We start from the raw sequence: 16,117 nt of genomic DNA on the forward strand, positions 1-16,117 counted from the left end.
CTATGCTAATTCTGAAAATGACTCAAAATGTCAATGGATGAATAACCGTAACCGAATCAATGGATGAATAACCGTATAAAGCTAAGCACTGATGGCGTTAGGGATTGAATTTCATCGTAAGACGCTCAAGGTAACTACTTCCGATTTATTTTTTTGATGTTTAATCTTGAAAAAGCTCGCCATTCTATATTATACTTGTAGTGTTTATAATATAACAAGTTCTTCCAATATAACTTTCAACGAAACGAAAATAAACGAATTCAGACTCCTTAAGCATGTTATTATGCTACCCAAAGAATAACAAACCAAACGGTGATATTTTACACAAATATAGCCAAAAAGAGGATACAGTCGAAACATTGCTAACCTTACCCATTTGTTTATGTTATGATATTAGGCACGTATAAAAAAAATTAAGGTACTTAATTTACATCGCACTTAAGATGCACAATGGGATTGTAGCGTATCTACCACTACAAAAATATAATTCCAATTCCCTAGTATATAAGACATGTTAACTCGATTCGATGGTAGGGTACCTTTTCATAAATGAGGGTTGATATAGTCTATAACTCACTCCCCACAGGCTATTGGCGACAGCCTGGGAAACTTCCCCGAGGATGATCCGTAGACATGCCATCAATATTTTGTGACTGGTGCACATTAAATCTGTTGGATCACTAAGTCCTCCATGTTCCTATAACAAATCGATACCTCTGGGGGTACTGAATTGGAGATTGATCGTTCTCTGTTTCAGGTCAAAATTACGATCTGTGAATGATGAATGGGTCCCCTCTATAAACGGGTGTGGCAGAAGTCGAATTCTTGGCCATAGATGGCACCACTGGAAACAATTGCACCTCCTCGGTTTTAATGACTGACGACAACAACAGCATTTAACTGTATTACTTAAGCATGACTTTTATTTTGTCCTTTCTAAATGTTACATCATATTATTTTCTTGAAAAAGAATTCTCGCATAAATCCGTGTCATGCTGATATTGTTTTTTTCAGCCCTTTTTCCAAAATACTTTTTTTTTTGAAAAAGGTTGGTTTTGAAAAAGCGCCTAAGCTAAGTCGACGAATAGTCTCTTATAGTCAGTCACAAGTGACTAATAACTTCAATGGAATATCTGCAAGTGACGTAGTGTGCGTATCTCTATCTTCATTGGTTGTTGAAACGTGTCATTTGTTAACGTTAGCATCTGTTCTTTCCATTCTATTTCATATCAGCCAAGCCCGTCAAGTATCAGTTGTCTTAAGTGACACATTCTATATTCTTTCACGAAGATTTCAATTCTTTCAGTATATATTTCTTACTTAACACAAAGGCATGCACGAAGCCATGTAAACAAACTAATTATGCATCGATGTTGCTATATACACAAAACAAATTAATATCACGGTTACAATAAAATACTTAAACAAATAATAAGTTTAAGTTAAAGACTTAAACAAGAACGAGTTATATTTCAACAAATTCTATGAGCGATACCGCGCTGTATTTAATTACTTTTACGTTATTTAACATTCTGACTTATGTGGAGAAATTTAGCTCAACTTTAACACGCCATTTTGCTTAAAAACTATCAGCTGGCGCTGACATCATAGGTCACATGTTTGGGTATATGTGATCGTCTTCTTCTTGAAGTGTAAGTATCCAATTAAAGAAATATCGCAAATGTAGACAGGGGTCTGTTTAGAAGAAATTTGGGTCCGTTAACGGACCCTTCACAAAATATCTTTTCATAAAAACGGACCCTTCACAAAATATCTTTTCATAAAAACGGACCCTTCACAAAATATTTTAACTTAAAAACGGACCCTTCACAAAATATTTTAACTTAAAAACGGACCCTTCACAAAATGATTTTTCTTTTAATCGGATCCTTCACAAATTTGTTTATCCTCATTATTATTTTGTTAATCGAATAAACCCTTTCCAGGGCAAAAAACAAGAAAGATGGATGTAAACGAATTAAGTTTTGTCATCGGCAGACGATTCTTCCATTATTCGTCCGAAATTAATATTCTGCGTTCAGCAGTATAGGCTAAATACCAAATATTTGTATGTTGCATCTCTAATTTAGAAGCAGCAATTGTTGTTTATATTTTTAAATTTAAGTTTTTTAATTATAATTTTACAGCGTTGAGCATAATCTTGTATGTCTTTACAATTTAAAAACTCCTTGAAAAAGTTTTTTTTTGCAATAACGGACCCTATTTGCACAAATTCATAAAAGCGGACCCTGGTTGAAAGAATGTGAGTAATTTTTTCACAATTTCACGAAAAACGGACCTTTCACAAAATGTCTGGACAGACCCCTGGTAGAGTTTCAAATCAAAAAATTACTATTTATAGTACTAAAAAGTTTTTGGTGAACACAAACGATTTCTGCTTCTTAAAAATGATTTTTTTTTTAAAAAATGAAATAAGTTACCAATTTTTTTTTTCTGAAACGGTTAATAGGTTTGACGGTTAATAGGTTAATAAAACTTCTAGAAAAGATCTTCTAGTTCAATAATATTTACATTCTTTCGAAGTTTCTTTACCCCTTTCTCCACTTAATTACTCATAATGGTTGAAAAGGAGTGACTCAATGAATTCAAAGTTTTACATGAAACTTGTTGCGAATGGTACGTGATACAACTTAAAAATAATTTCCAATAACTATTAATACTAGCTTTATCTATAAATTATCACGTGGTGATCAATTATTAGAAAAAATTATATGTCTAGACCATGGGTCGCAAAACTATTTTGATCATCGACCCCTTAATGATTTTTCCAAATCTCCAGTGACCCCCATAAAAGTAATTTTCCATTAATTAAAATAAAACTCTATTAGATACTGTGCTTGTACATTTATTTATGATTTTAAACATTTGTTAAAAAAATAGTACATTGTGTAACAATAGTTTTATGAAAAATATATTAATATTGAAATTTAAATACCTTAATATCATATTTATTAAATAATAAGTAAATAAGTAGAAACAATTAGTAAAGTAACTACAGATTTATTGCTTCTTAATCAATGAGATGGGTGTGCCTGGTGTTTTTCTGCAAGGTTCGCTATGTTGGGTTCAAAATTGGTCAATTTTAATCTTAAATCCCCTCGAAACTCCACATTTAATTTATTTCTGTACTTTGAATTTACGTCACTGAAACCGGCTTTAACCATAAACTTGGAAATGCTAGCATAAATGGCTAAGCTATTTCGTAAAGTTTTATATATTTTTGCATTATAGTATTTATATTTGTCCAAAATTTGCTTATTGTTAAATTTTTAAAAAGCGTCTTTGCTACAAGATCCGATAATAATTCAGCAAGTTCATCTTGCAGTTTTGTCACGGGCTGTACTAATCGATATTATTAATGCTTACCTTCTTTTTTACCTGTATTGATCGAATGGTTTTATCGAAACAGTAACTAATTATCCAAAACTGTAAAAGTTTTAATAATGACACTGCAAATATTCAACACTGTTCACAGTTTGCAAAGCTGAAACTGCTTATGATATTTGCGTTTGTAACGTCAATGCTCCTCACACGTGACTTTTGGACAAGCGCACATATGCATATGACTTATAAACCAGAAGTGCAGAGTTCGTGCCACTGCGCGCTACTTGTTTTACCCGAATAAATACAAGTTTATTAATTTATGTTCTATAAAGAAACTGATATTAAGTCAATTATAAAAAATTCACAAATTTTACATACTCAATTAGGTGTATGTGATTTGCGTAATAAGAACTGTTTTTTCTTCGACCCCCAATCGACCCTTCCGATTCGGATCGACCCCCTGGCTCAGATCGACCACCGCTTTCGTTAAATAGACCCCCGGGGGTCTATATCGACCACTTCGGTGACATCTGATCTAGACATTAAATTTCTTGTTGATAAAATTTATAAATACCCTACCACCTGTTAGTTTCAACATTGATTTACATGAAATTTCAAAAATTAAAAATTGCAAATTGCATACTATAATTATGAAAGCTCACATAGTTGTTTGGCAAACGTCCAAAGTTAAAATGTTGAGTTGCTTAGTAATCACTAAGGCCCTGATTTTGATGACATTTGCATTTTTTGACATTTTTTGTCTTTTAGAGCATTTTTTTAGATTTATAGGGCATTTTTCTTGAAATTCTGGGGCGTATTTTGCATTTTAATGTATTTTTTAAAGTTTTCTGTTATTTTTTTTACAATTTTCGTTATTTTTTATCAATTTTCATTATTACACTGGCTTCCAAACAATAAAGAAAATCTATAGGATATTAACAGGTGAAGCAACATCTTTTCAAATTGAAGAAGAATTGTCAGTAAGAAAGACCGTCTTTTTCAAGTACGCACCTATAACATCAGTAGACGTTGAGAGAAGCTTCTGCAGGAATGAAAATTTACTTTCAGACAAGAGACGCTCGTTTACATTTCAAATTATCAAAAAACATTTAATAATCCAATGTAATTCTGATATTTAGTAATATTATGAGATGGAAGTTGTTATATCCATTAAAGTTTCTATACAAAATAAAANTTGCAATTTCAAATTAATATTGAAATGCACAGGTTTAGAATTTTCTACAGTGAAAAGTTTTCGGAACTTCAGTGTTCAAAAAAGTATACAAAAGCTAGACGTTAAGAACGTATCTAATGAGCGAGCATCGGATTGCGAAGCAATCCGAAATGAACTGCGAAAGCAGTTCCGGGGTTTGGCGAGCGCTAGCGAGCAGCGGGCGAAGCCTCCTAGTTTATATAAATGTTTGTAATAAATAAGAGAAAATTATATTTTTATTTATTTAGAAGCGACGGGTTAGTTTCAAAGGAGGACGGGTACATTGTTGGATAAGCCGTCCTCGGGTAGGGTAAAATTTCTGAGTTTTTTCGAGCCCTGCTTAAACAAGAACGAATTATATTTCAACAAATTCTATGAGCGATACGGCGCTGTATTTAATTAATTTCACGTTATTTAACATTCTGACTTATGTGGAGAAATTTACCTCAACTTTAACACGCCATTTTGCTTCAAAACTATCAGCTGGTGCTGAACGTCATAGGTCACATGTATGGGTATATGTGATCGTCTTCTTCTTGAAGTGTAAGTACCCAATTAAAGAAATGTCGCAAATGTAGAATTTCAATTCAAAAAATTACTATGTATAGCACTAAAAGGTTTTTGGTGAACACAAACGATTTCTGCTTCATCAAAATGAATTTTTTTTTTTAAATGAAATAATCAAGTTATCAATTTTTTTTCTTCTGAAACGTGACTTTTGACGGTTAATAGGTTAATAAAACTTCTAGAAAAGATCTTCTAGCTCAATAAAATTTACATTCTTTCGAAGTTTCTTTACCCCTTCCTCCACTTAATTACTCATAATAGATTAAAAGGAGTGACTCAATGAATTCAAATTTTTTCATGAAACTTGTTGCGAAGTGGCACGTGATAAAACTTAAAATTCATTTCCAAAAACTATTAATAGTAGCTTTATCTATAAATTAGCACGTGATAATCTATTTTTAGAAAAAAAAATTTGTCTAGACCATGGGTCGCCAAACTTTTTTGATCATCGACCCCTATATAATTTTTCGAAATCTCCATCGACCCCTAAAAATAATTTTCTGTTTATTAAAATAAAACTCTGAATGAAAACTCTGAAATAAAAAAATAAAACTAAATGTTAGATACTGTGTTTGTACATTTATTTTATGATTTTAAACATTTATTAAAAAAACTGTTTATTGTGTAACAATAGTTTTATGAAAAATATATTAGTTTTGAAATTTAAATACCTTAATATTTATTAAATAAGTAATTATAATAAGTAGAAATAATAAGCCAAGTAAATACAAATTTATTGCTTCTTCATCAATGAGATGGGTGTATCTGGTATTTTTTTGCTAAATTCGCTATATTGTGGGTTCAAAATTGGTCAATTTTAATCTTAAATCCCCTCGAAACTCCACATTTAATTTATTTCTGTACTTAGTTAAGATTGAATTCACGTGACTGAAAACGGCTTCAACCATATAGGAACTTGGAAATGCTAGTATAAATGGCTGAGCTATTTCGTAAAGTTTTACATATTTTTGCATTACATTTATATTTGTCCAAAATTTGCTTATTGCTAAATTTTTAAAAAGCGTCTTTGCTTCAAGGTCCGATAATAATTCAGCAAGCTCATCTTGCACGTTGATGTCCACGTTTTCAATTTGAGCAGAAAATGGCACATTAATCCAATCAGGGATGTCAATGTTTTCCAAATCAACAGAGCGCAGTTTAAAATCGTCGCTCAAGTTTTGAAGATGACCTGTATATATTTCTAAGTCTTCTTTTATTTCTAATTATCGAAGATTTGAAAAATACTGATAATCCTTACGTAGCGATGAAGATCTAAATTTAAATTTTTTTGGAAGCCTAATAGTATTGTTCGAGCTTCGATAATTGTTACATCTTTTCTTTGCACCTTTGTTTGGACATCATTAAATTTTCCAACTAAGTCCGCTAAATAAAAAAAAATAAGGTTCTTATTGTTTTGCAAGAAATACGAAGTGTGCTATAGTTTTGCCGCTGGCTGTAACAATCCATAATATTAATGCTTACCTTCTTTTTTACATGTATTGATAATTAAAATTGATATCTAAACTAAACGAATGGTTTTATCGAAACAATAACTAATTATCCAAAACTGTAAAAGTTTTAATAATGACACTGCAAGTATTCAACACTGTTCACAGTTTGCAAAGCTATCTGAAACTGCGCATGATATTTGCGTTTGTTATGTCAATGCTCGTCACACGTGACATTTGGACAAGCGCACATATGCATATGACTTATAAACCAGCAGTGCAGAGTTCGTGCCACTGCGCGCTGGTACGTAAGTACTTGTTTCACCCGAATAAAAATAAGTTTATTAATTTATGTTCTATAATGAAACTGATATTAAGTCAATTATAAAGAATTCACAAATTTTACATACTCACTTAGGTATGTGTGATTTGCGTATTAAGAACTGTTTTTTCTTCGACCCCCAATCTACCCTTCCGATTCGGATCGACCCCCGCTTTTGTTAAATAGACCCCTGGGGGTCTATATAGACCACTTTGGTGACCTCTGGTCTAGACATTAAATTTCTTGTTAATAAAATTTATAAATACCCTATCACCTGTTAGTTTCAACATTGATTTACATAAAATTTCAAAAATTTAAAATTGCAAATTGCATACTATAATTATGAAAGCTCACATAGTTTTTGGCAAACGTCCAAAGTTAAAATGTTGAGTTGCTTAGTAATCACCTATAAAAGGACGGGTTTGTTGTGTGTTTACCATAAGATATTATAGGGCGTAGATCTCCAATTGCCATTCAACGAAGCCCGATCATTCAACTCCACGATATTCCAAGTACAAAGAATAAAGAATTAAACTAATTTTTAATATTTCGCCTGTTTTATCAGACTTCACTTTGCACTTTCACAGTTTTAGTGCAGAAGCACTTAAATTGTCATACATAGCTCTTTTAACTTCTTTGTACAGATACAGTGGTACAGAAGGTAGTCCAGATGTACCATAAGCTCTTTTTAAATTATCATATCACTAGTGGTTCACATACCCAGTTGGTCGAATTTTTGAGAGAATAATTTATTCTTTAATTAAATTTATTAGAAAAAAACAAAATATTACAAAGTTTCTTCCCAGAGCTTTAGATTTTTTCGAGTGTATTTAAATTATTACCATGTCAACTCGACCCTATCTTTTTGCACAGCTAAAATGACTGTTTTAGGGCTGCACACACCTCGGTTATTAATCATGTTGTTTAATTGCCATACACTCTAAAAACTGTACCTCTGATTTCAGAGGCACATTTGGATCATTTGTGCCTCTGAATTTTAAGGGCCCAACGTACCTTTAAAAATGAAAGGCACAATGTACCTCTGATTTNCCTTCCTTTCGGTTGCCACCGCTACTTCATTTCCCTAATTAACATCATCCGAAGTCTTTCAACGGAGTAGTTAACTGTGAAAAGTTTTCTCTCTCTCTTGTACTTCCAGTATGCTTAATTATCATTACATTTTGGTATTCCGTTGTTGATTACTTTCAAGGCTCATTATATTTCCAGATGTCTTGTATCAAATTTTAATGGTGCAACACATTTTTAATTATTAATTATTTTATTTTTGGAAAAGGAAACAAAAGCTTTAATGTTTCTGTTTATCGAAAGCATTGAGAAATAATACTATTACAAATTTGTAAATATTCTTTCGACTAAATATCTCAGAAGCACCCTAAATAAGCAGCAAGTTATTAGAAAATTTGAAAAAAGTTTCGTAATTCAAACGTACACCCTTGTGCAAATTAATTGAAACAAATTTTTTTTTTCGTGTTTTTTAAAGAAGATGTTTTGGGGTTGTTTCGGTTACAATGGGGTTGAACCTTTGCAGGCTATTGACGGTATGATGCGTTCTGAGCAGTACATTACTATTCTGGGTAAAAAAGTTGTTCCAGAGTTGAAGAAACGATACCCTGATGGAATAGGGATTTTTCAACAGGATTTAGCTCCTTGCCATACGTCCAAAATTGTCAAGAAATTCANGTAGCAAGTTCTGGCTCTTTAACAAATGTTTCGTTGTTTTTTATTAAGTTCGTTAGCTCAATAATAGTCATAGTCTCAGTAACATTTTCACCTAACTCAATGGCAATTTGCCTTAAATCCTCTTTTTTCGCTCCTTTAAACATAGTTTATATTTATATATAGTCAATATAAAGTCAATGCACAATTTATCTCAATCAAATTTCAAAACTGGTACATACCTTTTAAGTGATGAAATTCGTATTTTAATCCATAGGTTTTAACTCACCTCCGTTCTCGGAGGACCATTTGACCAGTTTGGTCAGATCAATAGCTCACACACAATAATTGGACTGTATTTATTTTATACTCATTTATTTTGTACCAGCATTACGGACTCGCTCGTGAGCCCGTTACTCATACACATTACACATACACTGCTGCTTCCAGCACTCAGTTCTACAATTAAATTCAATTTACGCTTACAGCGCCATCTATATGTTTAATGGGAATTAACACGTGGCACCGTTTGGGCAACAGAGATGCCATTTTTCCAAGGTTTGAAAAAAAGACTCGTTGTTTTTTAATAAAATATTGATGCGCATTAGAGTGGAACCCTTACCTAAAATCAAACTATTTTTTTTTCTATCTTAAGTCTTAAGTAAAATTGCTGTTACATTGGAATGCTGGGTATGAACAACTGAAATTCACAATTAATGGTTTTTCAAGGAATATAGCCAAAACAAAACTATCGTATAGTGGTTCAACTACAAAGACCTTGCAATAACCCAGTACAACTTATAGAAGATAACAACAAAAAACATACCTTTTGACGATCAGAAGATCATCCTCGATTATTCTAAAAGGAGACAACTTTTTTTTAAAAAAAATGGGAACATTAAAATAAAAAGTCACGTATTTTGATTGCTGTTAGTCTTTCTTTATTGGTTTCTTACATTGAGGGAGTTGCACAACACTTATGAAAAACAATCCGACCAGGGTACAGTCATCAGGTGGAGAAGGTGGTATGGAGCGACCGATTTCTTTCCAAACATCTTCTTGTTTTGTTGTTTATCAGAAAACTTTTGTTACGGGAAATGGTATGGTTGGATATCTATGAAACATTTCTTTTCGAAAATCGGAATATTATCACGTCCAACGGCACAGAGATTCATCGAACAACACTGGTTCTCTTAGCACAAGACTGGGATCATGAAGCACAGGAAAATGACATCGTCATGTCGTTGAAAACCTATCTCACGTGGGAGTGATGGAGTCGAACCCTTCTTCAATGTGGATGTCGCCATGACCACACTCATAACGATGTTGACTACCTCATTCTAATTCCAGTAGCAAAATCATATGGTTTTAATAACCAAATACTGATGTAACGTTCACTGATAAGAAGCATAAATGATGATTAAAAGTTAGTAGTTAGTTGCTAAAAAAATGACAAAGATACAAAATCCAAAAATCAACTTGATGAAAAGGGTAAAGATGGCGCACAAGGACGCTATTTTTCTAACAAAAAAAAATTTCCCACCTCATCAAGGAGGGAAGGAAAAATAAACTCCGTTAAGCTGAGGGCCGCAACTAGTTGATCAAAATATCGAATCCCCGATCGCCTTTCGCGCTTTCCCTTTTATCCTCTTGCTTAAAGTTAAATTACTTATTTTAAAAAAGTTGAGATGTTATATCAATTTTTATACCAGCGTTACGGTTAAGAAACACATCTAGGATTTTGTACGACACGCGAACATCAAAGATACCGGCAAGCAGGTGTGGTTCCAAGAAAAGGACGGTTTGAAGGAGGAAGGAATGTTCTAGAAAAAGAGGGGTTGTAAAGAATGAGAAAAGGAATTTCTTGGAGAGAGTGTCTCAATTGCAATAAAACTTAAGGGGCGAGAAGAATTAGATCAGCAAATATTAAGATTTGTATCAGGAATTAACAAAATTAAATTAAACTTGTGACTCGATGTCACAGTTGCAATTACGATAAAAAGTACTCAATTAAAAGCCTTTGGTTCGAGTTGTCTTCTTAAGCTTCTTTTAGTAATTATTTTCTGCAACTTTTTATTTTAATACAATTTTCTATGTATAATATATTTATTGTATATGTAATAATTATGTTTTGTGTTTAACATAAATAAATAAATTGTTGAATTTATTTGTACCTGACTAATCACAAAGTACCGTATTTTGTTTTCTTTTTTCAGCACTGCTTGTTTATCGAGTATTTCGCAATCAGAGAAAACAGTCATTGAAGCTTTTGCATTTTGGTCTTCATACTGCAGCTTTCATATTCACCATCGTCTCTCTCAAAGCTGTATTCGATTCGCACAATTTACCCGCCAAACCCATTCCAAACCTTTACTCTCTGCACAGTTGGCTCGGTCTGACGGCCGTTATTCTCTTTGCCATGCAAGTAAGTAAATATTGTTTCATATATTTATGGAACCCTATTAACTCACGCGTCTCCAATCACGATTAGAACCTGAATGGATAGTGTTTTCAATATAAATGTAAACAACAACAATCTAGACCTGTTCTACTTCCGGTTAGAAAGTATACAGCTACTTACTACAGCTTATTCTGGGAAGCGATATTTTCAAATAAATAGTTTTATTTTTAACAAAAGAAATAAATTATGTAGTTTCTGAGCTCAAATCTGCTGTATTTCATGAAATATTAATGATATTAAGTAATTCTGATTGAGTTTGAAGTGAAAATTTGTTTTAGCTATTTATAGATGCGACAAAAATAGATGTGTTAAAAAAGACGTCATGGTTGCTAGATTTAGAAAGAATTCGCTTTTTTGGCAGCCCAGATTTGGTCTCTTTTTACTTGCAAGCCGTGCACCATTATACATTAGTGTTAGCACATTGTTCGAGCAGCGAGATTAAGTTCATTTTACAACTTATCATTTAGGGTTAAATTTCGAATTTGGTATATTGCTGACAAGGTAAGAAATGTATAATAACAGGGTCTGTCCAGGCTAAATTTACTACCGGCGGTAACTTCACAAATTCAACTTTAGGAAAAACGGTAGATTTTTTCTTAAAATTTTATTTTTGTATCCCGTAAGAAACGATAAATCCATATTTTTACTATATTTTTGTGTAGATTTTTTAAGATAATTTTTAATTTTCACAAATTATGTCTAAATTTTCACAAAATAGGTACCTCTTAGAAAAACTTAGACAGCCCCTGAATAACAATTTTTTTTTCTTACTTCTTGATATGAGAGGTCTTCAAATGACAATTCTTATAACAATTCTTTTTTTTAAGCACAAATAACAAATCCGATATCAAAGACACGTGAACCTGATTGGTTGGAAATTGTAGCATAAACAAACACTACGACTTAGAGACACGTGACATCGCTTGTAGGTATGCAATCGTATTTTTATAATTTTATCACAGAAAAAGAAGAATCTAAATTACCGAACACCTTACATCTCAAATTGAAATCGGGTGTCGACCTTATATTTTAAAGTATTCAAAATATACTGCCGAATAAAGTAAATAGCCGTCGTTAGTTTATTTGAGAAAATTAAATAAAAAAAAGATTAAAGATTAGAAATTAGCCTTCCCGTCTCCACGCCTTTGACAGTTTAGTTCGGTCGGTAGGAAAAAAACCTTTATGTTTATAAATACTTAATATTGGGGGATTTCCTATTGACTTATACAGAGTTCCTGCTGGCCATAAAAAATTTAAAAAGTGGTGGTAAAATTTCGTTAAAACTTATCGAAATTAAATTTGAGGTACCACTTAAGTATTAAGGAGGTCTGATCAGACAAAATTTTTATGCTGGTATATTTGCATTCACCACTATATGTTATTTAAAAAATAACATATTGGTGGTCAAAAATATATTAAATGATTCAGATTCGTCGAGTTTTTTTTCCGTAGCGGTAGTTCAATGCCTCTTTTTTACGAGACCCCTAAGCAACGGTTGATTTCAAGAAACTGAAGAAAAATGATGCTTTTACACTTGGACTGGCTATCTTTTTGGGAAATGCCCTTCGAATTTAGAGTCATTCTCACTGCAGTTGATTTTTTTCGCATGCGAATCAGAACCTGATTGGTGGAATAAATTCAGCCACGAAAAATTCGCCCATCAGATTCTCATTCGCGCGCAGTGAGAACACTCCCTAATACTGCAATAATAATAATCACTCGACTAATGCATAGAGATGTCTATGCTGACATCACTTACCTACTTACTCACTTGCCTACTAACTATTCGTCTTGATCTAACTATTCATCAATACATGCAAATCAGCCAGTTAATAGAACCCCCATACAGGCTACACCCATCACAATTTATCTCAGTGTCTTTGGGTAGATCACTGTTAACTAACAGTGGTCTTGAAATATTTACAGACGGTTCTAGGATGGAGGTTGCAGATGAAACAAGTAGCGAGACAAACTACCATTACAAGACAGGTTTTGTGATTGTAATTAAAAACGATGGAATTTTGATTAAGGCAGCCTCTACCAGAATTTCTAATGACAGTAGTGTTTGTATGCCAGAGGTGATGGCAATAAAACATGCTCTCTCTTGGCTTGCCGACGTAAAGTACCCAGATGTTGTTATCTACTCTGATTCGCTCTCTTCACTGCAGGCATTAGCTGACCCAACATCCACTTCACACGTGATCGAACACATTAAACGATTATGGCGACCAAACATTGAATGTAACTGGGTCGAGGCTCATATAGTCATACAGGGCAATGAGGAAGCGGGTCAAGCAGCCAAGAGGGCCATCAGTCTCTGTCAAATTGACTTAGAGGTCCCAAGTTCGAAAGCCCAAATCAGAACATTTATTAAGACCCATAATATGAAGAGATGGAAACAGGAATGGCAGAGTTCCGAGAAAGGTCGACAAATATTTAAATTTTTTAAGGATCCTGCTACAAAGAGACTACGGGCCAACTTTTACCTGAATAAATTCTTAACTGGCCACGGAGTGTTTGGAGAACACCGGCTAAATATGTTTAATAAGTCCAGACTGTCATTATTGTGGGGAATATCAAACAATCGAACATTTAGTTATGGACTGCACCCACTTCCAGACACTCCGCGGAATCCACTTTGTTAACCAGTCTCAACACCAGTGTTTTGCTAACTTGACCTGTAGAGACATCATAAAAAAATCATCAAAAAAACATGTCCTGGCCGACAACATATCATGCATATCGGAGCCAGCGATTTCCATCTTGGGTGTCTGTGTCTCTCTTAATGATCTCAATTAGTTTAGCCTTAAACATTTCTACCTTGAATACTTTTAACCTTTATTGTTTTTACAATATGTTGTTTTAGCTACTGCTTTTACAATTACCATTCTTTTAGCTTCCCTTTTGGGACTTTATCGTTTTGTTGTTTTTATCTGAGATATTTAAGGTTCTTGATCATGTGTTCTTATCTTAATTATCCTAGCAAGTTCACATCTTTGCATTTTTTTACTATTGCTTATAATGCTATTTTATAAATTTTTGGGTTTTAAATTTATAAGGGTCTTCTGACTTTTTAGTAGTTTTAATAATTTTATGAGGACCAGTTGGCCTTAGTGATCCCTTTTGATCGGAGTTTTTTTATTAACTGGTTTTAAATTGTATAATTTGGTCTCGGATTTTTATATCTTGAGAGGTTTTATTCGTTTTAAATTTATGAGCGTTCTTTGACCTTATGATTTATGCAATGGTATAAACTTCAGTTGTTCGGTGATCTTATTTCTATTATTATTGTATTTATAAATTTTTTAAATGTTTATATACTCTGAGAACTGTCATAGCTTGATATGTGCACAGCTATATAGACGTTGAACACAATTAAATTTTGATGTTCTTTATTTGAATAACCTTTTGCCCGCAATATTGCGGCTGTTGCCTCAACTTTCTCAAAACTTTGTATTTTTTGAATTTTAACGTGTCACGGTGGGGCTTCGTCGGGTCCCCCGGCCGGTGCGAGCCTGTGCCCCCCCCCCCTGCTAGGTGGGTCTGCTGCGGCGACGGGTTGATATTACTTCTCGCGTGCCCTTTAATTGGGCTGGTAGAGGCAAATCTTTACCTTACCTTACCTGCCTACTAAAAATTCATCAATGATCAATCAGCTACTTGTAGCAACCATTAGGAACACGTTTCTATCGGAATAAGAATTATCCAATCGAAAAAAGTACCTCAACCACAAAATAACAACAATTGATTGGTTATATACTAGTCAAGTTATATACTATATAAGGTAACTATATATACTAGTCAAATTTGGCGTGGACATCTCTATATAAGATAACTATATCAGGAGATGATTTCGGGCTTGCGTTTGGAGGCCCGAGTCCCAGATACATAAGATTACTTAGAGACAGAGTCCACCCAAGCCCGATGTCTACGTTGGATAAAGACCAAATTTGGCGATGTCGTCACTCGGCATTTAATATCTTAACAAGGAAGAATTAGTAAATTAGAAACTTTTCTATCACCAACCTGTGAAAGAAAACCAACTGAAATTCCAAGATGACTGAAACAAAGATTAAAATATCAAGCTAAATAAATATATTGACAATTAGTACTAGCCTCACAAAGCTAAAGCACCAAACAAAAGAAGCAGAAAGCTGTAAATTTTTATACCTTTTAAATTTTTCATTTTTTTTTTGTACTTGATAACGAAACCAAACCTTTGTTTTAAAAGTAGTAAGAAAGTTTATGAAAATTGTGTCATGAATCTCAGCTCGACCAAGCCCGAAACCTTTTTTTCAGTAAACGTGCACGAACCCGCGATAGACTCGAACTGAGCTCGTCTCACCACTAATATCTACCTATATGAATTCATTATCTGCGTAACAGCCCGGGTGTGGACTTGAACATATTCATCCGAGTTAAGTAATTTTAATTTATAACCGCCGTTGAACAGCCGACCGAATCTTTGGGTTTACGGCTACTAATGTTTAACTCCATAGCCTTGTATTTTGGAACCTAATCCAGAAGACAAGTGAAGGATCAAATATTAGGAGACATTTGCCTTTGTGGAGGACTTTCTAAGGGAAATAACCCGCATTTGCGTTACATGGAGAGGTAAACCACAAAAACCTCCCACGGTTAGTCTGATGGCAAGGGGACTCTAACCAATGATCCCTGTACCACTAAGGATATCTTACGTCAGCACTGTGGTCGGTGCGAGTCAGGTACGGAATTCGTATCAACCAACCATCGCTGGTATTCGAACCCGGTTAACCTCATTCGAACGCTAACAGTCTATCCCCTGAGCCACCACGACTCAGGTGTTAAGTATAGTGCGGCTTTGAGGAGAACTTCTCCAGACTGAAAGTCTGGGGCTGTCTGCTGCTATGGTAACAAGCGAGATCACATTTCTAATGGGGGTGAAATGGAGGAAAGAAGGCGTCGATTGGTTTGCTCACGATGACCTGCACTAAGATTAAGACAAAACCATTCATCCCACACCCCTATTCGAAGTGACCTTTCCTCTTAACCATAGTACCCGCCACGACGCGAGACGGGTGTCTAGAGGAGTTCTCCTGAAAGCC

The 16,117-nt window shown here is 33.9% G+C and overlaps 1 protein-coding gene across 1 annotated transcript in view; it reads left to right on the forward strand.

Moving 5' to 3' along the window:
* Positions 1–16,117, forward strand: part of LOC122271722 (transmembrane ascorbate-dependent reductase CYB561) — a gene marked incomplete in the record, with an annotated part of 61,388 nt that overhangs the window by 35,817 nt on the left and 9,454 nt on the right. The window contains 1 exon segment of the mRNA XM_071186080.1: positions 10,794–10,997. Coding sequence (XP_071042181.1) covers positions 10,794–10,997 — 204 coding nt within the window.

Source organism: Parasteatoda tepidariorum, chromosome 10 (assembly GCF_043381705.1).
Source record: "Parasteatoda tepidariorum isolate YZ-2023 chromosome 10, CAS_Ptep_4.0, whole genome shotgun sequence".
In the NCBI taxonomy this organism is placed as follows: Eukaryota; Metazoa; Arthropoda; class Arachnida; order Araneae; family Theridiidae; genus Parasteatoda; species Parasteatoda tepidariorum.